This window comes from Anolis carolinensis, chromosome 6 (genome assembly GCF_035594765.1).
Source record: "Anolis carolinensis isolate JA03-04 chromosome 6, rAnoCar3.1.pri, whole genome shotgun sequence".
Lineage (NCBI taxonomy): Eukaryota > Metazoa > Chordata > Lepidosauria > Squamata > Dactyloidae > Anolis > Anolis carolinensis.
The window spans coordinates 39152536-39179392 of NC_085846.1; the positions used below are offsets into that span (position 1 = coordinate 39152536).

Here is a 26857-nt window from a genome sequence, read left to right on the forward strand (position 1 = left end):
TATGAGGAACAAAAATTAAACTGCAAGAACTGCAAGCACTATCTCAAGCAAATTTTGACAATTTATTAACACTGTCATTTACACCTTCCCCCTTCTTTTTTTCCTTGCTTTCCCTTCTTCCCTTTTTTCTTCCCTCCTTTTTTCCTTCCATTCATGATTGCTTCCCCCCCCCCATACCTTCCTCTTTGTCATGTGACAGAGGGCCACTTCACCTAGCAACAGTTAACCCACTTCTTTCCTTTCCTTTAGCTTCCTCTTCCCTTCTTTTATTCCTTCCTTCCCCTCTTTCTTCCCTGAGCCTTTTCTTCCTTCCCTCCCTCCCTTCCCCTTTGTCATGTGACAGAGGGACACTTCTAGCAGGTCAATCTGCCACCTTCCTTTTCTTTCCTTCAACTCTGGGCCCCAAAGGGTTTGTTCTTTTAGTTCAAACCACTTTATTATTTTAAGTTGGATCATGAAGGGTATGTGTACCAGGTTTGGTTCAGATCCATTAAGCCCTGGAGGAGCCTTTGTGGGACCAACCAACCAACCAACATACTTACCACTTTCTCTTATTGAGAAATTTCCCAGTCGTAAGACACTTCAATCTGTTTTCAAGCATGGAGAGATCATATGAGTTAAACTACTTCCGGCCATCATGCATAGCCCTCTGTGGTTAAAAAGAGGCAGGAGTGTCCAGAATGAAGGGAACTCCGGCAATTGACCACATCACATTGAGAAATTTTCCCCTGGTAGAGACACTTCAGCCTCTTTTTCAGCATGGAGCAGCACGGAGCTCATCATATGTTCCAGGGTTGAAATGAAGCTGAAATGTCCTGAAAGGAGGAAACTCTGAAGATGGATCAGCAATCATATTTAGAGCTCCTGCCTCTTATCGCACTTTACTCCAATCTTAACAATTGAAAAACAGGTGTGATGGGAACCATCAAAAGTTATCTGTTCGGTTTCATTGCCCAACCTATGGGCTTTGATGCAGAACAATGGGATCCCATGGAAAGCAATGGTTTTAATCTGGAGCACTGTCTCTTGTGTCCTATGGGATTTGGTCTAGAACCATAGGATCCCACGGAAAGCAGTGTTTTTGACCTGGATCACTGCTTCTTGTGTCCTATAAGGTTTGATACAGTACCATAGGATCCCATGGAAAGCAATAGTTTTAACCTGGATCACTGTATTTTGTATCCTACGGGGTTTGGTGCAGAACCATAGGATCCCATGGAAAGCAGTGGTTTTAACCTGGATCACTGCTTCTTGTGTCCTATAGGGTTTGATACAGAACCATAGGATCCCATGGAAAGCAATGGTTTTAACCTGGAGCACTGTCTCCTTGTATCCTATGGGCTATGATGTAGAACCATAGGACCCCATCAAAAGTAATGGTTTTAGCCTGGAGCAATGTCTCTTTGTGTCCTGTGGGGCTTGGTGCAAAACTATAAGATCCCATGGAAAGCAACTGCTTTAACCTGGAGCACTATCTCTTGTGTCCTATGGGGTTTGGTGCAAAAAAATAGGATCCCATGGAAAGCAATGGTATTAGCCTGGAGCACTGTCTCCTTTGGGCTTTAATGCGGAACCATAGGATCCCATGGAAAGCAATGGTTTTAATTTGGACGACTCTCTCTTGTAATCTGTAAGGCTTGGTGCAAAAAAAAATAGGATCCCATGAAAAGCAATAGTTTTAACCTGCTGTCGGCCTCCTTTAATGTAAGGGGCTTTGGGCAGGGCAAGGGATCTCTTAGTTTTTTGATACTGTAGTTTATCCTGATTAAAAATAAAAGTAATACTGACCTTGTGAGGAATATGAAAGATCAATGTATCGCCAGCTCTTAAGTTTCCAGTGTGAGTCTGATGGGGGGGCAGCACTCCAAAGGGGGCGATTCTCTCCCTTAAAGGGACAGTCACCCATGCTTTCCCCTCTCAATGTGATGAAGTGGCTTGGCTTTGCACTGGAATCCTTAGCAAGGAAAAAAAAATAAACGACAGCATTCTAAAGTGCGCGCATGCTTTCACTTCCAATATTTATCATGCTTTCAGTCTCAAGAAATAAGCACTAAGCAGGGCTCTAAACACTCATCACAGACACCCCTATTAAGTGCGGACATACGGGCCTCCAGTGACGCACACTATGCGCGACAATAGCTCCTGTTTCATTACGACCTGGGGGCGGGACTCTAGAGCGTGCGTCATCGTTCTGCGCCAGTCTGAAGCAAAGAAGGAAGGAGAAGAGAGAGGAAGGCTGACCTGCGGCCGGAGGAGGCTTCGGAGCCAAGATGGGGGGAGGCGACCTGGTAAGAAAAGCTGGGTTTTTGACTAAGGGTCCTTCCATACAGCCATATAACCCAGAATATCAAGGCAGGGCATCCCACAATATCTGCTTTGAACTGGGTTATCTGAGTCTACACTGCCATATAACCCAGCTCAAAACAGATAATGTGGGATTTTATTCAGCTGTGTGGAAGGGGCCAAAGGCTCCATTTACACTGCTATATAAAATCCAGATTGTCTGCTCTGAACTGGATAATATGGCAGTGTAGGCTCGTATAATTCAGTTTAAAGGAGATAATGTGGATTATCTGATTGGATAATCTGGATTATATAGCAGTGTGGAAGGGGCCTCGGTTGTTGGGACTCATTGTGAGGAGGGCAGCGGCTTCCTTTTCATTGGAAGAAGGATACATTACACTAGTAAAGGTAAAGGTTTCCCCTGAAGTTAAGTCCAGTCGTGACCGACTCTGAGGGTTGGTGCTCATCTGCATTTCTAAGCCGAAGAGCCGGCGTTGTCCATAGACACCTCCAAGGTCATGTGGCTGGCATGACTGCATGGAGCGCAAACATTACACTACATCACAAAATTTGAAAAGAAAAATTATGTTGTGTTGCTGTGAGTTTTCTGGGCTGTATGGCCACATTCCAGAAGCATTCTCTCCTGACGTCATAACCCATAACTATGGTAGCCATCCTCAGAGGTTGTGAGGTCTGTTGGAAACTAGGCACATGAGGTTTATATATCTCTAGAATGTTCAAGATGGCCAATTGCAACACACACTTGCCTCAGGCAGACAAGAGTTCTTTCTCCCACATTGAACATTCCACAGATACATAAACCCCACTTGCCTAGTTTCCAACAGACCTCACAACCTCTGAGGATGCCTGCCATAGATGTAGGCGAAATGTCAGGAGATAATGCTTTTGGAACATGGCCATACAGCCTGGAAAACTCACAGCAACCTAGTGGTTCTGGCCATGAAAGCCTTCGGCAATACAAAAATTCTGTTCCTGGTTTGAAAGTATTTTTCTTATTTAATTGTGTGGTACTTACTTTGAAAGTAGTATTTATACTTCAGAAACCTCATTTTTGTGACTGTCACAAACTGTGTTGAATTGGTTGAGACTTGGTAAAGATATTCATTTAAAAACTAGAGCAAAATGCGCTGCAGGATGTCCCACAAAAACAAAGTTTGTGCAGTTTCATAAACTTTTGCCATGTTTTTATGGTAGAACCAATTAGGAAATTTATAGCCCAGGAACAAAAATCATGTTGTATAGTGTTATGATGAGGCTATGGGGGCTTGACAAGGTATTCATTTTCTTTGTGGCTCATTCTTTCTTTCCTTCCTTTTTCTTCCCTCCCTTTTCTTTCTTTCTTCAATTCCTTCCTTCATCCTCCCCCCCCCTTCCTTTCTCTTCCCTTTTTCGTTCTTCCCTCCCTTCATACATTTTCCCTTCACTTCCTGCCTTCCCTGTTTTCTTCCCTCCCTCCTTTTTTTTTTCTTTCTCCCTCCCTTTCCATTGTACAAGTCACCTGGCAGCAGACGATCCATTTCTTGGCTAGTCACGTGAAAGAGGGCCACTTTACCTAGTCATTGGATGAAGGATAAATTGGGATTGGAGGATGTTCCCCGGTATATATATAAAATTGTGGAGCATGCCTCTCTGCATGCATGATATGGACTGTTACATTATACACTTACACTGTCTTTCTGTTAGTTTTGTTTTATTTGAGTGTGTTTCTTGTTCTTGTTCTGTAGGGATGTTTTTGGAGAATGTTTATTCAATGTTTATTCAAAGACGACATGGACTGATTTTTATGGATGAATGGATTTAACCATATGTCTTATATTTTTATATTGTATTGAATTGTTCTTAATGGATTTTATATATTGTTATGATTTTAACTATGTTTCAGCATCGAATTGCTGCCAGTTGTGTAAGCCGCCCTGAGTCCCTTCGGGTGAGAAGGGCAGGATATAAATGTTGGAAATAAATAAATAAATAAACTGCTTTTTTCTTATCAATAGAACTTGAAGAAAAGCTGGCATCCACAAACCTTGCGTAACGTGGAAAAGGTTTGGAAGGCAGAACAGAAACATGAAGCCGAACGCAAGAAAATCGAGGAACTCCAGCGGGAGCTGCATGAGGAGCGAGCACGAGAAGAAATGCAACGTTATGCAGAGGATGTGGGCGCAGTCAAGTATGTTAGAGGGGATTTTATTGGTGGGTGTTTTTGTTTAGGCCTTTAATTGAGTTAATTCTTCTCCAAGGCTTCACCATGAGAACAGACCAGAAGCAGGAAATGGACAGGGTTCTCATGAAAGAGTAGACATGGTCAGAAATATCATATTGTATACACTTTCCAGCTCTCTGTTATGTCAAGATATAAATGCAGGAATGCAGTACTGTACCTCAGATATTTTATTTAAACTTTCCGTTAGCTTGCTAATTTTCTTTACAATGGGAAAGCCAGTTAGAACACTTATCTTTCTGTAGTCAGTGCCACTTCAGTATGTGGATTAGCAGTAGGGCTATGAGTGGCAACTAAACTCTTCCCCATTTCCTCAACTAACATTTTGGTGTTTGAATAATGTCTCTTTTTAGCGTAATCGCCTTTTCTTTGTATTAGTTTGAACATTTTTTTCACATCATTTCCACCCTGAATGAATTAGGAAAAAAGATGAGAAGCTAGAATGGATGTACCAAGGACCCGGAGGCATGGTGAACAGAGAGGAATACCTTATGGGCCGCCCAGTTGACAAGTATGTGTTTGAGCCAATGGAAGACAAGGAGGGAGGCTGTTCCTCTGAGACTGGCCTTCTGCCAGGCTCCATCTTTGCCCCTACGGGTGCCAACTCTGCCTTGGATATGGCCAGCAAGATCCGAGAAGACCCACTTTTCATGATAAGGTAACTAATGAATAATCTTCTATGAAAACTGACTAGTGTTCAGAAAGAATTGTACCATAAGTTACAAAGGAGTTGTAAGCATCTTTAGTATGAACACTCAAAAAACCTTAATTTTTTCCTCATGATTCTCCCCAATGCTTCATCTTAAAATGTTGAACTGCATCCAAGAATATAGCAGAGTTGCTATTCCTGTCGTATTTATATGTATTTTCTCCCCTGGTTTTCATATGCATGGGAATTTAACATCAGTATTATTACTCCTTTTTTAGGAAGAGGGAGGAGGAAAAGAAACGTGAAGTCCTGAACAATCCAGTAAAAATGAAGAAGATCAAAGAATTGGTGAGTTAATGTTGAATATTTCTGAGAAGAGGTCAAAATACATAAGAACAGCAGGAAAGTGAATTTTAGGACTTCTACTCTTTCTATGCTGTCTTCCAGTTAAAAGCGTGTTCAGGAAATTCCATCGTGCTGATGGATAAAAAAACTGCCAATATTCTGATGCTGTCTTAAATGTTATGGTGCAGACACACTTGAAATTCTGTGTACATTGGTCATTGTTGCATCCCAGAGAAAATAACACAGACCAGAAAAAAGCTGTAGAAAATAGCATCCAAAATATGGAAGCGGTTTTCCTGTGAGAAAAGGTTGTGTTTTGAGTTTTGTAACTTAGAAAAATATGAATGGGTCATTAATAGTATGGAAAACAATCATAATATGGATAACATGGATAAGATGGAGGATCCCCTCTTCTTTCATTATGCTAGAGTCTAAGGTCATCTGATGAAGCTAAATGGTGGGGGATTTGGGTGGGAAAAAACAGAAGAGCTTCTTTATATAATACAAGTGTATTTTGCTAGCAAAACAGGTAATGCTAGCTACCAAGTTCATTTTTTAAAGGGTTCGTGCTAGTAAAGGCTAGTTGATGATGTATAGGCAGTCTTTGTGTTACAAATGACTCATAGTTAAGAACGGGGGTGAAATAAAAGGAAGTGAGAGAAATCTGCCCTTAGGGAAAATAAATTCACTCCTGAAAGGGTTATCATGGGGAAAAAGTGTCTCAGCTGAAGCTTTATAACCAATTCTTGTACCCACAACAAGCCAAATGTTTCAAAATCCAATCACAGGGACAGAAAATGAGGGGAAATATTCTGAACAGGGACACAGACAGCAAACGAACTCCACAAGGGTGTTAACCCTTTCCATTACATCCAAAGCTTTTATAGATAGATAGATAGATAGATAGATAGATAGATAGATAGATAGATAGATATAGGGGAACCCTGGTGGCGAAGTGTGTTAAAGCACTGAGCTGCTGAACTTGCGGACCAAAAGGTCCCAGGTTCAAATCCCGGGAGCGGAATGAGCACCCGCTGTTAGCCCCAGCTCCTGCCAACCTAGCAGTTTGAAAACATGCAAATGTGAGTAGATCAATGGGTCCCGCTCCGGCGGGAAGGTAACAGCGCTCCATGCAGTCATGCTGGCCGCATGACCTTGGAGGTGTCTACGGACAACGCCGGCTCTTCGGCTTAGAAATTGAGATGAGCACCAACCCTCAGAATCAGACATGGCTGGACTTAACATCAGGGGAAACCTTTACCTATATATAGATGTATATATATTTATCTCAACAGAACCTATCTTGTTCATAACTTGGGGGCTCCCTGTATTTCCTTTAGCATTGTAAGATATATGCATGTGAATATCAATTTCCTGACAATAAAAGTAAGAAGATGCTGTTGTTCGTATCACTTACTTGTGGGCTTTACAAAGGGTTCTGGTGAGCCACCATGGGAACAGACTACTAACTAAGATAGGCCTGTGGTCTGATCCAGACAAATTCTTAAATTCTTGGAATAAATAGATTATAAAATCACTTAGAAACACCATGAATAGTATGGAAATATTTTCACCCGCTTGGTATATCTACACTGTTGAATTAATACACCACTTTAACTGTCATGGCTCAGTGCTATGGAATTGACACTTTTTAACAAAAAAAGGCTAAAGATCTTGTAAAACTACAGTCCCCCTGACTTCATATAATTGGGCCATGGCAGTTAAAGCAGCACTAAAGTTAAACAAAAGGTTCAGTTAAAGCTGAACTAATTCTACAGTGTAGCTGCACCCATAACTTGTCTCTTGCTGTCTTCATATGTTCTAGCTGCAAAGCAGTTTGGATAAGAAGAAAAAGAAGAAGAAAAAGGATAAGAAAAAGAAACACAAGAAGCATAGGCACCACAGTCCTAGTAGCAGCGATGATGAGCAGAACAAAATTAGGTACATACCTCTACCATGTATGGACAGCACCACTTAACATTTGCTTTACCCATTATTTTTCAATGTACTTTACAGTCTTTGTAATTTTGATCTTGCAAAGTGTCGCATTCCTTTTTTAGAGGTGTATGAAGGAGGGAATTAATTTCCTAAAGCTGCAGAGTTAATATTAAAGTTAAATTTTAAGCCAGACTCTCTCCATGAAGTAACAGTGGCTCCATGGCTATTAATAACTGCTAATGTGGGGGCTTCCTGCTTTGTTGTCTACACTGCTCACTGATTACCTTGATAAAACTGCAGTGTCTTAGCCAAAAAGAATATTTGTACATTTCCATCCTACCTCTAAAGCAGCGGTTCTCAACCTGTGGGTCCCCAGGTGTTTTAGCCTACACCTCCCAGAAATCCCAGCCAGTTTATCAGCTGTTAAGATTTCTGGGAGTTGAAGGTCAAAAGATCTGGGGACCCACAGGTTGAGAACCACTGCTCTAAAAAACATATCAGAAGCCCCAGAGAAAGGGATTCCTGAATATCTGATCTGCTTCTCCTGTTTTACTCATTGGCCTGGGAGCTGGACAAGATTTGGCATTTATAGGATCAAAGAGGGGATAATCTGGGTCTCTCTGACCCAGCCAGGCAAAGGAATTGCAATTGAATTTTATTGAATTTTGCTTTAGGTCACGAGAAAAAATGGACAACTCTCCAGAAACATTTCACTCCAGGATGCCAGAGTATGGCTTGCAGGTATGGACAGCTATCCTTTCATTGCTCATTACATGTTTTTTTGGAGACAAACATTTGATTGTTTGCTCTGTAACCACAGGAGTTTTGCCTTGCGCTAGCATTTACAACTGTCACATTTCTCTCATTCTAGATTCGAGGTAACGGTCATGACAAGGTGCTTTCGCATAAGCTACAACAGAGGAGTATGTCAAAAAGCCAATGCCTATCACCAGAGAGGCACTCTAGCAAGAAAGCTCAATATGAGGTGGAGCAGAGCAGTCGCAGGAGGTCAAGATCACCTAGAGACAATAAACAGTAAGCAGGGATGGGGCATCTACTGTGTTTTTCTATAGTTGGGTATCTTTTTTGTGCTGTGGAGTCCAAGCTGTGTATGTATAACTTAACTTAGATACTCAGCAATGCCTGAGTTAGTTTGTGCTGTTTATTCAAAATAGTCATTACGTTGTCAAAGGCTTTCATGGCCGGAATTACTGGGTCACTGAGTTTTTCGGGCTGTGTGGCCATGAGAGAATGCTGCTGAAACATAGCCATACAGCCAGAAAAAATCACAGCCACCCAGAAATAGTCATTGTTTGGCTTTGAGTTTTAGGAATAATCCCATTACAAATTCATAAGGATGTAAGTAAACTACAACTCCCATCATATTCTGTCAGTTCCCCTCCTAGCCTGGAAGTGTTTTAAGTTGATTGTGATAGTTATGTGTGCAAAGTTTAGTCCAGATCCATTGTCAGAGAAATTGACACAGTTATTTGCCTGTGGGTGAACTTCAACTGCCATCATGTAGCCACCCTCAGTCCCCTGATGGGTGAGAAGGGTGGGGTAGAAGTGATGTAATAATCATCATCATCATCATCCTCGGTCAATCTCCCCCAAATCCACCAGTATTCAAAACTGGTCATTATAGGTATGCCTGTCAAGTGTGGTCCAGATCCATCATCAGTGGGGTTCACAGTTCTCTCTAGATGTGGGAGCCATCCTGAAAAATACATATATTGGTACATATTTTGACTCCTACTATGTATATACATTTGAATTCAGTTGCATATAGTGGGATATCATCAAAAAGCAGGGCATGAATTATTTTGCCTTCCAACACAAAATTAAGTTATAATACAGCATAGAGAGAGGGCAGAGGAGTGGAATGAACCCAAATAGCTCAAATTTCATTGGGATCAGATAATCATTTTTATGGTTGAAATAAAATTCTTCTTGAATTGCAGGCACAACAGCAGGGACCAGAAGACAAAAGCAGGAGGGAGGAGTCTTTCTCCTAAAAGAGAAAGCTACAGAAGGCAACAAATCTCAAGGTAAGCTGGGCAGCTATAGTAACATTATAATATAGATATTGTGTCTTATGTAATATTTATGTAATAACTATTGATCTTATGTACATTGTAAGCCTGAGGGCAAATTAGCATTGTGTAAGCTGTTCTGAGTGCTTTTGTGGCTGAGGAGCAGGATAAAACATTCATAAATATAAAGAGTAAAATGACAGTAATAGTGAATATTCATTTCACAACATTAGATTGTGTCATAGGATAATAACTTTATAGAGATATGCATGCAAGAAGCATGAAAAGGAATGGAAAAACAAAGAGGGCCCCACTGTGTTTCAGTGTGTTGACCCAAAACAGCCAAATATGATCCATATTTTTAAAAGCCACCTTCCTAAATGCTAGGACTAGAAACATGCTCCTGTTTTTGAAATCAGCAGCATATAATGGGAGTGAAGAACCCCAACATGTAGGGATTACCACACGGAGGCTTCAAAGCAGCATTATTCTGCCATGCGGACCACTCCAAAAGCAAATTTCTTAGACAAGGGATATTGAGAGATGGTTTTGCCAGTTCCTTCCTCCAAAATATAGCTCACAGCACCTGGTGCTCATTGGCAGTCTCCCATTCAAGTACTAACTAGGAATGACCCTGCTTAGCTTTAAGACCAGACAGGAGTGTTAAAGCAGTGTTAAAGGTTGGAACACTGCATATGGCCACAAGAATTTGTAAGAACAGGTCTTGGTGCTTCAGATAGCTTCCAGGATAAATCCTTACTCAACATAATGATGCTTCATTTGTTGCTGCCTTGACATAAGTAATCTTTAATTCCATGCTCCTTATAACACAGTGGTGATGGTGGTCCCTGTCTCCATTTACAATAGCTGGGAGCTTGGTTTATAGCTGAAAGGGGATGTGGTGTGAACCTCAACATAATAGTCTATTGTGCTTCCAGTTTTGATCTGTAATCCTGAGTGGCTAAAATCATCCTTGCTTGTTTGCTCTAAGCAGAAAACTCACAGCAGAAGAACTGGAGAAGAAACGGAAAGAAATGATAGAGAATGCTAAGTGGCGGGAAGAGGAAAGGGCGACCAATGTGCACAGACATAGAAAAGAAGAGGAACGAGAGCGAGCCCTGGAGAAACTTGGCCGGAATGATGGGAAGTTTATACAGTAAGTGTCCTCCTTCTTCCATTCTCAAATGTTTTCAGCCACAGAGCCCTTTTTGAAACAAAAGTTTCTCATGGAATCCCAAGAAATGTTTATATATTTCTATGTTTTTATGGCACGAGCAAACCTTTTGACCAAAACAAACTTGACAATATTTTAGTGGAAGACCCCAGGGGCCATCCAGTCCAACCTCCTTCTGCCATGCAGGAAAAACATAATCAAAGCACCCCCAACAGATGGTCATCCAGCCTTTATAATAATGATATCAACAATAATAGCAGAAACCCCAGAAGCTATCCATTTCAACTCCCTTCTCTATTTTCCTCATCCTAATAATCCAGATACTATTGTTTATTTGGGTGCAGGGGATCTCAAGATATATATGCCCATGTGTCCTACTTTATACTCTCCTTTCCTATGTCTTTCTGTTCTCACCAATTCTGAGAAGAAACAAATGCAGTGAAACTTTGACTTACAGGCGAACCAACTTACAAGTTGTTTGAGTTACAAGCTGTTGCTTGGTTGATTTTTGCTTTTGACATGCGAGCCGAGATTTGAGTTACAAGCTAGTGCAAGAACTACTGTGAGAGTTTGCCACCTACCATCTTAAGCAGGGCTTTAAAGGAGCAGCCAGGAAAGCTCTTTGCTCTTGTCCTTGCTGTTATTTCTGCCAACCCAGGGCTTTAGGAGATTGTGGGAAAGCTGAGGGGCCAGAAGTCTATCATCTGTAAACTTTTATCCTGATTAAAATAGGCAAGTTACACAGATACTTGTCATTCTAATAGATCATTACAGAAGAATTTTACTGGGGTTTCCCCTTAAAGCAGGAAAAGGAAATGTATGTTATAGGCTTATAACCTTCCAATCCTGCCCCTCCTCCAATCGCGAGAGAACTTCCCTTCCTGATACTGGCCTCACTCATTTTAGAAACATTTTGAAAGGAAGGAAGAATCAAACCTCCCTGGGCATGTTTTTATTGAAACACCTTGCCGGTAAAAGCAAGGAAAGTGTGTTGAGAAAGGCAAATGTTAGTAAAGAAGAAGAAAATTAAATGAAGTGTGATCTTGAAGGAAAATACCTACCCTACACTTAATAAATCTAATGTATTCTCTACATTTTATGAATTATTTTAATACAGTATTTGTTAGTTAGAAAGTACATTTTTCTTATTTAAAAACACATAGCAAAAATTGTGTAGTTTCCGGGGCGCTGGAATGTATTAATAGCATTTCAATGGGGAAATGTGATTGGACATAAGCGTGATTACAGGACAAATTAAACTCGTAAATCAAGGTATCACTGTACTTTTAAAGCTAAAAATGTGACTTTCTTAATCTTAATCACATTTTCTCCTCTCTTCTTCTCCTCTAGCCATATGAAGCTGGAGAGTGCATCTACTTCCTCTCTTGAAGATCGAGTCAAAAGGAACATTCACTCCATTCAAAGGACTGCAGCTGCCTTGGAAAAGAATTTCATGCAGAGATGAGATTCACTTTTTTCTTCATGAGACCCTTGAGAACTTGCATTTGAGGCATGCTTTTTTAACCTCAAAGGAATGAGAGAAACAGAAAAACTGACCATGAGACTTTCACAGCCTTTGATCAGCTTTCTTTTCTCTGTGAGAGATGTGAGAGCAATGAACGACAGTTCATTGCAATGCATTGCTACAAAGACAGTTCTAAAATACACGAACTTGGTGTTTAAAAATTCTCTAGGTGGCTTTTTTTGTTTAACTTGGTGTGCTCATTAGCCATTTTAGCAGAACCTGTGTCTTTTATTTGATGCACCATAATTTCCCCATAGTGTGGAAGGGCTTCAGGATTTAGACATAGGAGTATGAAATAATGCAAGTTGCTGCCTCATATGTTCACATCCACAATAGACATCAGTAGTAAGAAGGAGGGCAAGAAAATGAGAAAAATAACCGCCGCCGCCCCCCCCCCCCCCAAAAAAAACTAGCATTTTATTATTTGATATTCCCAAATATCAAATAAGGAATCATTTAGGAATAGCTTAGGGCAGCTGGTGTTTGGACAGGTCCAGACTGACAGTGAGATCCATTGAAGAATGCAAAAGCTCATTTTCTGTCTTCCTGGCTTGTTTTTCTCTATTCTTCAAGAACGGTGTTTCCTTCAGCCCAGTCACTGCTTACAACCTTTAAACAAGGTTTTTGACACATATCTAATACTACAGAACCAGTAGCTCCTTTTTAAAAAATGGGAAATGTATTTGTGTTTTATGAAGACTTCTCTGTGTAGACACAAAACAATTTTTTGAAATAGACATGCATACTTTAGGGAGAAAAAGCAAAAAGTAACTTTGGGTCCAATAGAACTTTAATACAGCATTATTCTGTATATATTTTCTTTGGTAATGTTGTAAATATTGAACTTTGTATATCTGTGTGGCATTTATTATAATGCATTTGAAGCAGCCAATGTGTTTGTATCATTAAGAAGAGGTTTATGTTATAGGCTAGAGCTTTTCCAACTGTGTCACTGAGTTGGCTGCAGTGCGTAGGTGGTCGTGCGTATGTGATGAAAAAGGAGAAAAAATCTTGGAAATCCATGTTATCTTCCAAATCATATATTTTTAAAAACATAAAATGAAAGGTTTTCACAAGATATGTTGTGTCCTCGTGTTTTGTTATTACAATTTATATATGTGTCTATATCTCTTCTAAGGGGTTGGTTTTAAGCTCTGGTTTGTTAGTAAAGTGGAATAACTGTGTTGCCAAATGACGCATGTTTAAAAGGTGTGTCATCAACATGAAATTTTTGGAAAGCTCTGTTATAGGCTGTTGAAAATAATGTAGGCTTCCTTTAGTAGGAAAGCACAGCAGTTGCCAAACCAAAAAAAATCATTATTTTCCAGTCAATAACAACTAGCTTTCTAGAATGGGGAGGAAAGTAGTTGTACTCTCTGCCATATAGGTGCTCTCTAGAACGCCTTTGGGCTACATACTGAAAAATGGCCAAATAAAAGGGGATTATAAAGAGTGCCGTCTCCAATCAAACCAAAAGTAATTTGATATTTTGTTTACATAGTAAAGCACATTGCCTTGGGGTCATGAGTGCAATAGCCACCTCCCTCTTGGATTCCTCTATAACTTCTGACAGGCAGCCAAATATTTAGTTAATATATTTTGTATCTCCCAGAACTGCAATCTAGCATTAAAACGTTTATATTTAAACAGCCTGCATAGTTCCAGATGTTTTCTAACATTTGTATATCAGTAAGCAATATTCAAGAGTCCTGATGAAACTATAAATTGGCAGAGCAATACTTTCAACATACCTTAATATAACACTTTGTAATATGATTTTTGTTTGTGGGTTATAAATGTCATTTCCGAATTGGTTCTATCATAAAAACATGAAAATGTTTATTAAACTGCAAAAAGGTTTTTGTGGGATATCCTGCAGCACATTTTGGTATAGCTTTTCAATGAATATCTCAGAATCTCAAACAATTCACCATAATTGTTGTTTATTCGTTTATCTGCTTCCGACTCTTCAGGACTTCATGAACCAGCCCACGGCAGAGCTTCCTGTCAGCTGTTGCCACCCCCAGCTCCTTCAAGGTCAAGCCAGTCATTCCAAGGATAACATCGATCCAGCTTGCCCTTGGTCGGCCTCTCTTCCTTTTTCCTTCCATTTTCCCCAGCATCATTCTCTTCTCCAAGCTTTCCTATCTTCTCATTATGTGGCCAAAGTACTTCATCTTTGCCTCTAATATTCTTCCCTCCAGTGAGCAGCCGGGCATTATTTCCTGGAGGATGGACTGGTTGGATCTTCTTGCGGTCCAAGGCACTCTCAGGATTTGCCTCCAACACCACAGTTCAAATGTGTCTGTTTGCCTTTGCTCAACCTTCCTTATGGTCCAGCTCTCGCATCCATAGGTTACCATTGTTTTAACTATGCGGACCTTCGTTGCCAGTGTGCTTTTCACTATTTTATCAAGGTTGGCCATTGCTCTCTTCCCAAGAAGTAAACGTTTTCTGATTTCCTGGCTGCAGTCTGTGTCTGTAGTAATCTTCGCACCTAGAAATATAAAGTCTGTCACTGCTTCCACGTTTTCTCCCTCTATTTGCCAGTTATCACTCAGTCTGGTTGCCATAATCTTGGTTTCCTTGATGTTTAACTGCAACTCAGCTTTTGCACTTTCTTCTTTCACCTTGGTGATAAGGCTCCTCAGCTCCTCCTCGCTTCCAGCCATCAGAGTGGTATCATCTGCATACCTACGGTTGTCAATGTTTCTTCCAGCCATGTTTAACTCCAGCCTTGGATTCATCAAGCCCCTCACGTTGTATGATGTATTTTGCATACAAGTTGAATAGGTAGGGTAAGAGTATACAGCCCTGCCATGTTCCTTTCCCAATCTTGAACCAGTTTGTTGTTCTGTGGTCTGTTCTTACTGTGACTACTTGGTCTTTATACAGATTTCTCAGGAGACAGACAAGATGACTTGGTATCCTCATATCACCAAGAACATGCCACAATTTATTATGATCCACATTGAAAGGCTTTAGAATAGTCAATAAAACAGAAATAGATGTTTTTCTGAAACTCCCTGGCTTCCTCCATTATCCAGCGGATATTACCAATTTGGTCTCTCATTCCTCTGCCTTTTCTAAACCCAACTTATACATCTGGCACCTCTCGCTCCATGTATTGCTGGAGTCTGCCTTGCAGGATCTTGAGCATTACTTTACTGGCATGGGAAATTAGTGCCGCTGTACGGAAGTTTGAGCATTCTTTAGCATTTCCCTTTTTTGGTATGGGAATATAAATTGACTTTTTCCAATCTGATGGCCATTCTTGTGTTTTCCATATTTACTGGCATATGGCATGCATCACCTTGACAGCATCAAGTTCAAGTTCACTTTATTACAGTCAGTGACCAGCTCATAAGAAGGACACAGTCCTACACAAACACATCTGGTCTAAGGGTCAGGAAATTTAAAACTTTAAAACTTCAAAACTTTAAAACTCTAAAACTTTAAAATAAGTGCATTGCCAGGACATCAAGACAATTAAGCCAAAGCCATATACAGGATTATATCAAAACCCAACACAATTAGTGGAAGCAAAAGAAGGAGAGTCTGAAGGGAGGGAGTTGAAGTGTTCATGTGGCAGAGGGAAGGGAAGTCCAGTCAAACAGAGGAGGGAGCAACATCTATGCTACAATGAAAAGACTAATCCCAATTTCCTGCTAGTATGAATCTTGACTTGTACTAGCTTGTGCTATTAGTCATTGACTGTTATATTTTAATCGCTGCTGTGCAGAACTTGGCGACATTATAAGTTATAGCCGAGTTTGATCTGAAAGCAGCAGGGAGATGTAAAATTGTCAAGAGCGTCTTGGGTGTTTCTATAGCCATGGCATAATGAGGCGGGATCAAATATCTCTATAGAACAGGCACTGAAGAAGCACATGTTCCCTTGTCTCTATGTTTGACAGCAACATCTTTCAAGATTTCAAACAGTTCAGCTGGGATCGTCGTCTCCTACTGCTTTGTTATTAGCAATGCTTCTTGAGGCCCATTCAACCTCATTCCTCAGGATGCCATAGAGCACATGTATATCTATTTTTTTTCTATACCCGTTTAGTGGGCAGCCTTCCTCTAAATATGCAAATTTACATGGACTGGCAAATACCAATACACGCTGAATAAGTAAGTGCCCATAGTGAGAGCCGCTTTGCTTCCCGTCTGTCTCCAGGCTGGCGCAGAGCTCTGTTCTTCTCAAAGGCGTCGCTGTCCGTCCAATGAGACGCCCCGGGACGTTCCGTGGTAATCCTCCATTCATAATTCCAGGGGTCTCACCGTTGATTGGTTGCCGAGACCTTAAAACGAAGAGGGGCGGTCCTATCTTACTACGTCACTGCCTCTTTCCGAACGTACCACTATTACAACAAGGGGGAGTGAGCGGAAGAGTTGCTGACCCCTCAGGCTGCATCTCCTTTGGAGCTCAGTCTCCGTTGACCATTTTGTCTGCCAGGAAAATAGCACTGGTCTCACTTAATCGTCGTTTTTTCATATATATATTCCACGTCTTCCCCTCCAACGGCAATGGTACATCCTTCTCCGCCCCCTCCCTCCGGCCGCCGCCATCTTGGCGCCTCCTTTGCGCAGGAGCCGAGCTGGGAGTTCGTTCCGCGGTGGAGCAAACCACCGAGTCCGAAGCGCGGGGGGTAGGCGGGGCGAAGCCACATCCTGGCAGCGGGAGAAACTATCCGATGGCTGCTGTGAGAACGGGGCGATCTTAGGTCCAGTTTGGAAGGATCTGGGAGGGCACCATTTGGCAGCTGACAGGGGGGTGGGGCCGGGACCCTACCATTTGCGAAAGAGGGGAGAGCTTGGGTTTTTTTGGGCTAAACCATTGCGACTACGGGGGGGGGAGGGGTGTATATGCCTTTGGTTGTTACTGTTACAAATGATTCATATGCATGTCTATGAACGTCCGAGTGATAGCGCTGAGTGGGTGGTACCACTGCAACTGCATTCGGTAGGGTGTCCCACTATCTATTCGGCTCTAAGCGTAGGAAAGAGGGAGGGGCTGGACTGTACCATTTGGAGAAGTAAAGGAACAGCACAGATTTGATGGGGGAGTCCGTTGTGAATAGTGAGGGAGGATCAATTGGGAGGCTATACTACGGGTGACACCATTTGAGGCAGAGAGGGGAGGACAGGAGGGACCACTTTGAATTTGGAGGAGTGTGGTAATCCCCAAGTGACACCCTAAAGTAAAAGAGGTGCCAGGTAAAAGAGCCATAGCATTAGTAAGTGGATATTAGAAGTACAGAGGACAGGCCTCTTTTGTCCCCTTTCTATTGGGCCAATGGGTAGGAGTACTTAGGAGTGAGAGTCATCAGATGGGCCCAAGCCGTGCCATGCCAAGGCCGTCCTCTTGTTAGGAGGCAGGGGTTTCTTCAAGCAGGCCGCCCGGAGGGTCTTCTCGCTGCCATGGCTTCGAATTGCACTGGAAACACCTCGGCCGCCAGCGTGGCCGCCACTCTGGGCAGCGCCCTCAGCGCTTCCAAGACCAAGACCAAGAAGAAGCACTTTGTCTGCCAGAAAGTGAAGCTCTTCCGCGCCTCGGAGCCCCTCCTGAGCGTCCTGATGTGGGGAGTCAACCACACGGTGAGTGGGAGCTTGCGCGCCTTCTTACTTCCACACCACATTCTTAAGAAAGTGGTACCCATCCCGACGCATGTGGGGATGGGCACCGTGCCACCGAATGTGTCTATCCTCCAAGACATTCCTCTTGGAGTTCGGTGTCATATTTATGCAGAGGACACCCAACTCCATTACTTGAGAAGCCAGACTTGGCCACAGTGGTACACACATTTGTTTCATCGTGAATAGACTACTGCAATGCGCTCTACGTGGGGTTGCCTTTGAAGACTATTCGGAAGCTACAAATGGGCCAACGGATGGCAGCCAGATTCCTCACTGGGATGGCATCCAGGGAGCACACAACCCCCCTGCTATGTCAGTTCCACTGGCTGCCAGTCTGTTACTGAGTACACGTCAAAGTGCTGGCTTTAGGCTATAAAGACCTAAATAGTACTGGCCCAGCTTACCTGTCCGAACATATCTCCCTCTATGACCTACCTCGGAGGTTAAGATCTTCTGGGGAGGCCCTTCTCTCAGTCCCACCTCCTTCACTACCGTGATTGGTAGGCACAAGAGACAGGGCCTTCTTAATGGTGGCCCTTCAGCAATGGAGCTCCCTCCCCAGCGAAATTAAAGCAGCCCCCTTCCTCTTGTCCTTCAGGATGAAAGTAAAAGCCTGGTTATGGAAGCTAGTTTTTGGCTAGCCAGTTAGTGCAATATGAGTATGTGCAATAGTGAAATGACTATTGGAATGGCCTTGGATTTTGATTCTGGATGACGTGATTTTAATGATTGTTTTATTATTGTTTGATTTTTTATTTTAATGTCTATGTTAATTTTATTGTATGTATGTATGTATGTATGTTCATGGCATCAAATTGCTGCCTTTCTGTAAGGCCGCTCTGAGTCCTCCTTATGGGGTGAGAAAGGTGGGCTATAAATGTAGTAAATAAGTAAATATTCCTTTCCACCAAAAGCCAAGGATCCTGAAACAGTGCCTGTCAGCTGTAATGGACTGAATGTGGGTGAATAGATTGAAATTAAATCCCGACAAGACAGAGATGCTCCTGGTCAGTTGCAAGGCAGATCAGGGTATAGGAATGCAACCTGTGCTGGATGAGATTACAATCCCCCTGAAGGCTCAGGTACACAACCTGGGGGGGATCCTGGACTCATCACTGACCCTGGAGCCACAGGTGTCAGCGGTGTCAAGGAGCACCTTTGCACAATTAAAACTTGTGCGCCAGCTGCGCCCGTACCTTGAGACGCCAGACTTTGCCACCATAGTGCATGCCCTAGTGACATCTCAATTTGACTGATAATAATAATAACAATAACAACAACTGCAAAAGGCCACCCTACTGGGATCTGCACGCATCATCCGAAAATACATCACACAGTCCTAAACACTTGGGAAGTGTTCGACTTGTGATTTTGTGATACGAAATCCAGCATATCTATCTTGTTTGCTGTGTCATATGTCGTTGTGTCAATAATAATAATAAAATCTTTATTTGTATCCTGCTTTTGTCCCTAAAACTGGACCCAAAGTGGCTCACAACATTGTGTAAAAGACAATATAAAATAATGTACATATATAAAACACAACCTATAAAACTATTTTGCAATCAGAGATAATTATACATATTTAAAAACATTCATCTAATACAATTATTACAAGTTACTCAACAAGGCAGATAATAAGATTAACACGACTCAATAAAAGTTAGCCTTCCTGTCATTACAGCTAAGTGTCTTCATCAAAAGCTTGCATGAACAGGAAGGTCTTTAGCTGCTTTTTAAAAGATTTCAGAGAAGGGGGTGTTTTAACCTTCTTAGAGAGGGATTCCAAAGAGTTGGAGCAGCCACTGAGAAGGCCCTCTCTCTCGTTGGCACCAACTGCATTTGTGATGGTGGTGACAGTGGGAGCAGGGCCTCGCTAGAGGATCTTAACATTTGGGCAGGTTGCTATGAGAAGATGCAGTCAGATAGGTAAGTAGGACCTGAACTATTTGGGGCAATGGTTTCAACCTGTGGGTCCCCAGATGTTTTGACCTTCAACTCCCAGAGATCCTAACAGCTGATAAACTGGCTGGGATTTCTGGGAGTTGTAGGCCAAAACACCTGGGGACCCATAGGTTGTGAACCACTGATTTAGGGCTTTAAAGATCAAAACCAGCACCAGGCCCAGAGAGGAATGGGCAGCCAGTGCAGGTGCTTTAACAGGGAGGTGGTATGCTCCCTGTGTCCAGCACCTGTTAATAACCTACTGCAACACACTCCACCTGGGGCTGCCTTTGAAGAGCGTTCGGAAGTTTCAACTGATTTCAACTAACCTGGTTAGTTTCAACTAACCTGGTCAGCTACCAGGTTACTAACTGGAGCACCACACAGGGATCGAACAACTCCCATGCTACAGCAGCTCCACTGCTCCCAGTTTGCTACCAAGAGAAATTTAAAGTGCTGATCAGTACCTTTAAAGCCCTAAACAGTTTGGGATCAGACTATTTGGCCAACCACCCCTCTTCATACGAACCTGCCCAGACACTGCGATCATCATGGGAAACCCTCTTCGCTCCCCCGCCTCCATCTCAAATCCGGTTGATGGGACGAGAGAGAGGGCCTTCTTCAGTTCCCGCCCCCCCCCCCCCCCCCCCGAACTGCCTTCTGAAGGAAATCAAAACGTTCTCCTCGCTACCCTTCTTCAAAAAGCAGTTAAAAACTTTTTTGTTCTCCCAAGCAATATGTCAGCCCCTTTCTGTACTTAACTGTAGAACCCTATATATCTCACAAGTGAAATCATTTGATTTCATTGCAACATAGTTCCATCTATGTGGGATTGAAGCCTTATTCAAATGTACTGTACCAATAACTCTCATGCATTTATCAGCTATATGTCAGTTTAGCACAAGTCATCTTTTCTATTGCCCGCCCATCCACTTTTTTGTTTTTATCTACAATGAATTTGGGTTTCTTGAATGTACTATTTCCTTTACAGCAAAAGCACATATATGTAAATGTTAATGCACATTGGAGCCCCCGGTGGTGTAGTGGATTAAAGCCTCGTGACTTGAAGGTTCGGTTGCTGATCTGAAAGCTGCCAGGTCCGAATCCCACCCAGGGAGAGTGCAGACGAGCTCCCTCTATCAGCTCCAGCTCCATGCGGGGACATGAGAGAAGCCTCCCACAAGGATGATAAAAACATCAAAAAACATCCAGGCGTCCCCTGGGCAACGTCCTTGCAGACGGTCTGTTCTCTCACACCAGAAGCGACTTGCAGTTTCTCAAGTTGCTCCTGACACGAAAAAAAAAGTTGAAACTTTGTGCAATCTGTACAATATTTGAAATTTATCTATAAACTATATGTTTAGGTAACTAGACCACTGGATTGTGTCAATTGATTCAGAGCTTTTCTTTTATGTTATGTAGCAGAAATTATTGGCACCTTCCCTTGTCAAGACAGGGCAGTCCAGTTGAAACTTGGTTTAATTTCACATCCTGTGCTCAGTTGTCTGGAGCAAACGATTGCATTCATTGTAAAATGAAAATTTTCCCCAAGCGGGAAAAAATATGTATTTTCAGTTTGCGGCAGAGTGCCATATAAATTCTACATAAATATTTGCGAATTAGCATCATAGTTTCTGTTTTTGTTATGTGCAAGTATGTACTTGTGATCCCTGTCTAGGATTTAAAAACATTTAAAAAAATATTTTAAGAATTCGATGACATCCTTTAAAGGCTTCCATTGTGATCTCCTGAAAATGTAATTAGCTCTAGTTATCAAGATGATCCCAGAGTACGTGGAAGGACACATTTTTAATATCAGCCACTCCTTCTTTTTGTGGGCTGGGATTGAATTCTCTTTGTATCGGTCTTAACAAATGATGTGTGGCAACATGTCCATGTTATCAGGGAGAAATGGCACCTATCACTTCAAATTACAGGTGTATACTTGCCCTGCCTATGATGCAGATGGCAAAAATGCCATACACAAACAACTGTCACATTTTCTGTGGCAAACAGCAACATCACAGCTATGATTTGTTTGTTTTTTGTTGCAAATTTTGTTAAACCTCTTTTTCAACTGTACTAGACACTAAGCCCATGGCTTCAGATCAGATTTCCTGTCAAGTTTTTAAACAGAGCACACCAGCAAGAATGAGAATGCCAGTTTTGCTAATACATGTTTAAGGAGTAATGGAGATCTGGACTTTTAACATGGGGATATAGAAGCCAAGTACAGAAGTGTGATTGAGTCCCAAATTACCATAATGTTTCTCACCTCCGGCTGATCGGCAACTCTGTAATATTTATTTCCATGTTTTTGTGGTAATTAATATTTGGGTGTGTTTAAGGAAATGTCAGACCAGTAGAAGATATTCGTCACAGCAGAGAAGTCCTCCATTGTAGAAGCAGAATGCCTCTGATAGTTAGGCACTGGGGCAAATCTGTTGTCTTCTAGGCGGCTTCTGGCTGGCCAGCCACTGTGATAGACAGAATACGTCATCATGACTTGGAGTTGGCTGGGTTTGTCAGTCATTTGGCTGCTCTTAGCAATTGTGTGGATTTCTTCCGTTTATCTTCTGCTTACATGAGCTAACTGGTACTTAAAATTCAGAGTTTTCTTTTTGAACTGTTTGAGTTCATAGAGTCATAGAGTTGGAAGATATAATAAGAATCATCCAGTCCAACCCCTGGCCATTCAAAGCACTTCTGACAGATGACCATCCAACCACTGCATAAAACGTTCAGAGGAGACTCTGAAACAGCATATTCCATTGCCAAACAGCTCTAAGCATCAGGAAGTTCTTCTGTTAGGTGCAATCTTTTTTCCTGAATCCATAGCTCTGTGTGCTAGTCACTGGCGCAGCAGAAAACAAGCCTGCCCACTCCTCAATATGATATCCTTTCAAATATTTAAAAATTGCTCTCATGTTCCCAGACCTCTCCTTATAGAGCTCTGCTTTCAAATTTTTGATTGTTTTGGTTGCTTTCTCTGAGCATGTTCCAGTTTGCCAATATCTTTCTTGAATCGTGGTGTCCAGAACTGGACCCAGACTTCCAAGTGACGTCTGACAAAAGCAAAATGGAGTGGAACTATTGACTTCCTTCAATCTAGACACTATACTTCTATTGATGCAGCCTAGACTCGTATTGGCTTTTTCTCCTCCCTCTCCCAAATATGTGTTCCTCCTCTCACAGACATTTGACTATCTCCCTCCCAAAAAAAACCCCCTGTGCTCCTCTTCTCGTTGCCTTGTGGAATATTGTCAGCTTCTGCTTAGGAATGAGGTTGGAATTTGCAGAGTCTAATGTCTGTGACTTGCTTGCAATGAGTAAAGAGACAAACATGTGATGACAGAAAATCTTAGGGGACAGTGGAAGGTTGTCTGCTTCCCACAGTCATTTAGCTGACAGTTTTTAGAAGCAGCAAGCACAAACCCAGTGGCCCTGCATCTCAGTCATTAAGCTCTTCTTCCATTCTTATGTGTATGATGAAGGGTGTCTTCCCAATTGCTTGTCATGAACAAACTAATTCAACTGTGTGAAGGACCCTAAGTTAACCACTCACACGCGGAGCCATAGGACTTGACAGCTTTGGCATGGTGTCTCCCTGGATTCTTCTCTGCTTGAAATCCTGTTGTATTGCTGCATCAAATCAATTTGGTTCATAAATGCAAGGAAATCACTTTCCCCTTCACAGGCAACAGAATTACTTAACCATCAGGGGAAACTGCATAATGTGCTTCTGTGCTTCATGAATCAGTATGGTTCTATCGCTGCCTCCTGATCAAACATAAGTCCAGGAGGGAATGGACTCCAGTAAATTTGAATATTACAAGTTCTTGAAGTAAAGCATTAAGCTACAATTGTTCCCTTGCATTTGAAGTTTTGGTTTTTGTGGATTTGGTTATTAATGGATTTGATTAAAACTGTTTCTCTCTAATAATCTCTAGGTCCTCCAATGTGACCCTTCAGTCATGCAGGGGGATGTTGAGATTTCTTGAGAGAACACTTCTCTAGGAATCTCTAGGTTGTCCAATGCGATTCTGTAGCCTTCCTCCAGCTGAAATTGACCATAAAGTCATGCTGGAAAACTTAGAAATTCCTAGAGAGGTGTTCTCAGAGGTAAGAAAAAATAGTATTGTTTGTGGTTTTTCATGCTCACAGGGATTCTATATTCCTACCCAAAGCAAATGTGGCGATGGGGGAGGCGGGGCTGATTGTACTTGGTAATGACTCTATTGGTTTGTGTAACCTAGAACCTAGAGATTACTGGCCAGTAGCAGTTCTCTAGGACAGGGCTTCTTAATTTTTTCCAGTCGTGCCCCTTTTCTGCCTGACACATTTTAAAACAAACCTGGGTATGTAGATATATAAAATGTATAAAAATCAAACATTTATTGATAATAAACCAGCATTTGTAAGACTTGCTAAACAGGATGATTATTCTATCAATGAAGTACAGCTGAAGCATCCTCTGCAGGCTCCACTATAAACACTGCATGTTGTTGCTAACAGATTTGTATAAATGGGTGCAGTTTTTTACCTTTGACTGTTGTCAAATTTTTGGGACCGCAATATTGAGCTAAAGAGTACTCTGTTTGGGATCGAGACCCACAGTTTAAGAGGCAGGGCTCTAGAATCTTTTGTAATGATTCTTCCCACTTTTGGAACCTGAAATCCTTTGCGGTAGAAATGCAGAAGCATCGGCATAAAAACAGGCACGCCATGCAAGAACAACAATGCCACCTCTTACTTTCTTGGAGTGAGAATGAAATGTACTACACATTTTAATTCATAGAGGGAATGATCCTAATCCGATTAAGGAACACTGGCTGTAAAAGGGATATAAGCTTATACTGAGGAATGGAGAAAATATTTTATTGGGTTTTCCCTGTTCAGAGGAAGCAAACTTATAGGATTCCTTATGCAAAGATTGGTGCCCAAAAGATGACTTGCTTTGGCAAGCAGCTGGTTCTTACATGTGCTTGAGTCAGGAGAGGAAATCCCATTCCACCTCCTAGAGCTTAGTGAGCTTTTATTTTTTGCTTTCCCCTGCAGTCTGTACTTCAGTTGCTTGCTAAAACCAGATGGAATGGTTTGCTTTATACACAGGTTTTGGCAGCCCACACACTTTCTTGACTGACCAAATGTACTGAATGGCTTCTTTTATCATTCTCAACAAATTATTTGATTATTTTGAATGCCAATCTAGTCCAGTATGCCTTTATTACAGTCAACAAACCATAAAGTGCTGCAGTTGTTGTATACATCTAAAACACATGTAAAAGAGGTGTGTGCACACTATATTGGGAAACATAAACAAGTCATGTCAGGGTGGAACAAAGGATATAATTAAAAGCATGGAAAGACACTAAGAACGGCTTAATAAAATAGGTTTGAAACTGAGTACAAAACAGATACAATTAAAACAGAACAATTATACAGATTCAATATAAATTAAAACCACACAGCCATATTACCAGAAGCAAGATTTTGATATCCCTTCTGCTCCTGGATATGATCCCCATATAGCATTTGGCATGTTTGACCATTGAAGATATTGAAGTGCATATAGATTAATTTTATTTTGAATGCCATTCCAGTTAAGTTCAGCATGGCAGTGTTGGCATAATCAAGAATGGGCAACTGTGACCCTCCAAATGTGGTTGAATTACATTTTCAATCATCTCTTCCCAATTTCTATGTTAGATAGGGCAGATGGGAGTTGCACTCTAACAACATTTTGGAGGTCGTACTTGCTCATCTCTGTCCTAAGACATGTGATGCATTGAGCTGTTCTGCTGCTTTGCAAGGATGGTTGAAATATGCCTCAAAAGTGTATCCATCATGTTGAATGAACCTACCGTTCTGTGCATGATTGGAGTCAGCCAATCTCTCTGCTTATGCGTAAAAAATTACATAATCCCAGGGAAGGAAACAAAAAAGCATCAGGTTTCTATGACATAGCTTATTGACAGCATGGTGAAATCCCATAAACATAACCACTGCCCTGAAATCAAGATCCTGCCTATGAGTACTCATTAAGCAAAGATAAATCAGGACACCATGAGATAACTGTCATTAATTTGTTCCTGGATATAGGAAAAATATATGCCCATTGGCCTAGAAGCCATCCAAGGGAATATAAATCTTTTTAATTGTTACAGCCAAAATGATGTTGTAACAATGTAAGAATGCGTCATTTCTAATTTCCATTTACCCAGTGTGGGTAGAGCGCCTTTGCACACATAACTTATAAATCACTGTCGAACTAATTTATCAAACCATCCAGGTAGAGCAAGTAATTTACACAGAAGCAACTTGGTCATGCTGGTTGTGGATGGAAGGAATTGGGAGTTCAACCCAACTGGAGATTGCCGGATTGAGGGAAACTGGATTGGAGTAAATGGAAATTGCTCCTAAATAAACGTACACAATTGCTTCTATGTGGTGCGAAAACTGTCAACTTTAGAATATTCAGATTTCTATTTCCAAGTCTTTGCTGCATACAGTAGAAGGATTTCATCACTGATGAAATTTTTATACACACTGTGGGTTGCATAATTTCTTTTTCAAATCTAAGTATATCTTTTCAGCTAATTTTACCCTCACAAAGATCAGCGAGGAATGTGAAAAGTTGCCTTTTCAGACTTATTAATGAAAATGTCTCCAAATCCAATTTCTTTGAAGGAAGAAATGCCTATTCAATATATAAATGTTCATTCAGTGATATGGAAAGACAACTAAGTTGTCTTGTTTAGATCTGATTGCCGTGGGAAAAAATACTTTATATGAACAATCAGCAAATAATCGGTATAAAGAAACCCTAACACAGATAATCAAGACATAGAACAGGGAAAACAAAACCATAAGAGGCAATCAAATACTATTAAAAGCTAAAGAGAAGAGTATGACGTTTGTTGTTTAAAATGTGGTAAAGAGGCTTCCATCACTATACATTTAAAAGGGAATTCCATTATTTGCAGCATCACCAGTGAAAAGGTTTATTCAGTAATAATATGTACATTATCTTAAAGATTCAATCAGATGTCAGAGAAATCTGTGATTGAGATCTTCAATTACTGGATAG

General features: G+C 41.4%; 2 protein-coding genes across 3 annotated transcripts in view; both read left to right on the forward strand.

Moving 5' to 3' along the window:
- Nucleotides 1-2130: 2130 nt before the first annotated feature.
- On the forward strand, nt 2131-13264 carry cwc25 (CWC25 spliceosome associated protein homolog). 2 transcript variants are annotated; one of them, XM_008113188.3, is made up of 10 exons: nt 2131-2288; nt 4299-4471; nt 4944-5180; nt 5450-5519; nt 7342-7457; nt 8129-8195; nt 8326-8489; nt 9416-9502; nt 10479-10643; nt 12012-13264. In XM_008113188.3, the coding sequence occupies exons 1-10, from the start codon at nt 2271-2273 to the stop codon at nt 12124-12126; spliced, it is 1212 nt and encodes a 403-aa protein (XP_008111395.2). In that variant the 5' UTR covers nt 2131-2270; the 3' UTR covers nt 12127-13264. The 2 variants fall into 2 exon arrangements, with proteins under 2 accessions (XP_008111395.2, XP_008111396.2); XM_008113189.3 differs by having other exon boundaries at nt 10482-10643.
- A 3479-nt stretch (nt 13265-16743) lies between these two features.
- Nucleotides 16744-26857, forward strand: part of pip4k2b (phosphatidylinositol-5-phosphate 4-kinase type 2 beta) — a 43694-nt gene continuing 33580 nt past the window's right edge. Inside the window, exon 1 of the mRNA XM_003222518.4 lies at nt 16744-17784. Within this exon, the coding sequence (XP_003222566.1) occupies nt 17608-17784 (177 nt within the window). The 5' untranslated portion in view covers nt 16744-17607. The remainder of the gene's footprint in view (nt 17785-26857) is intronic.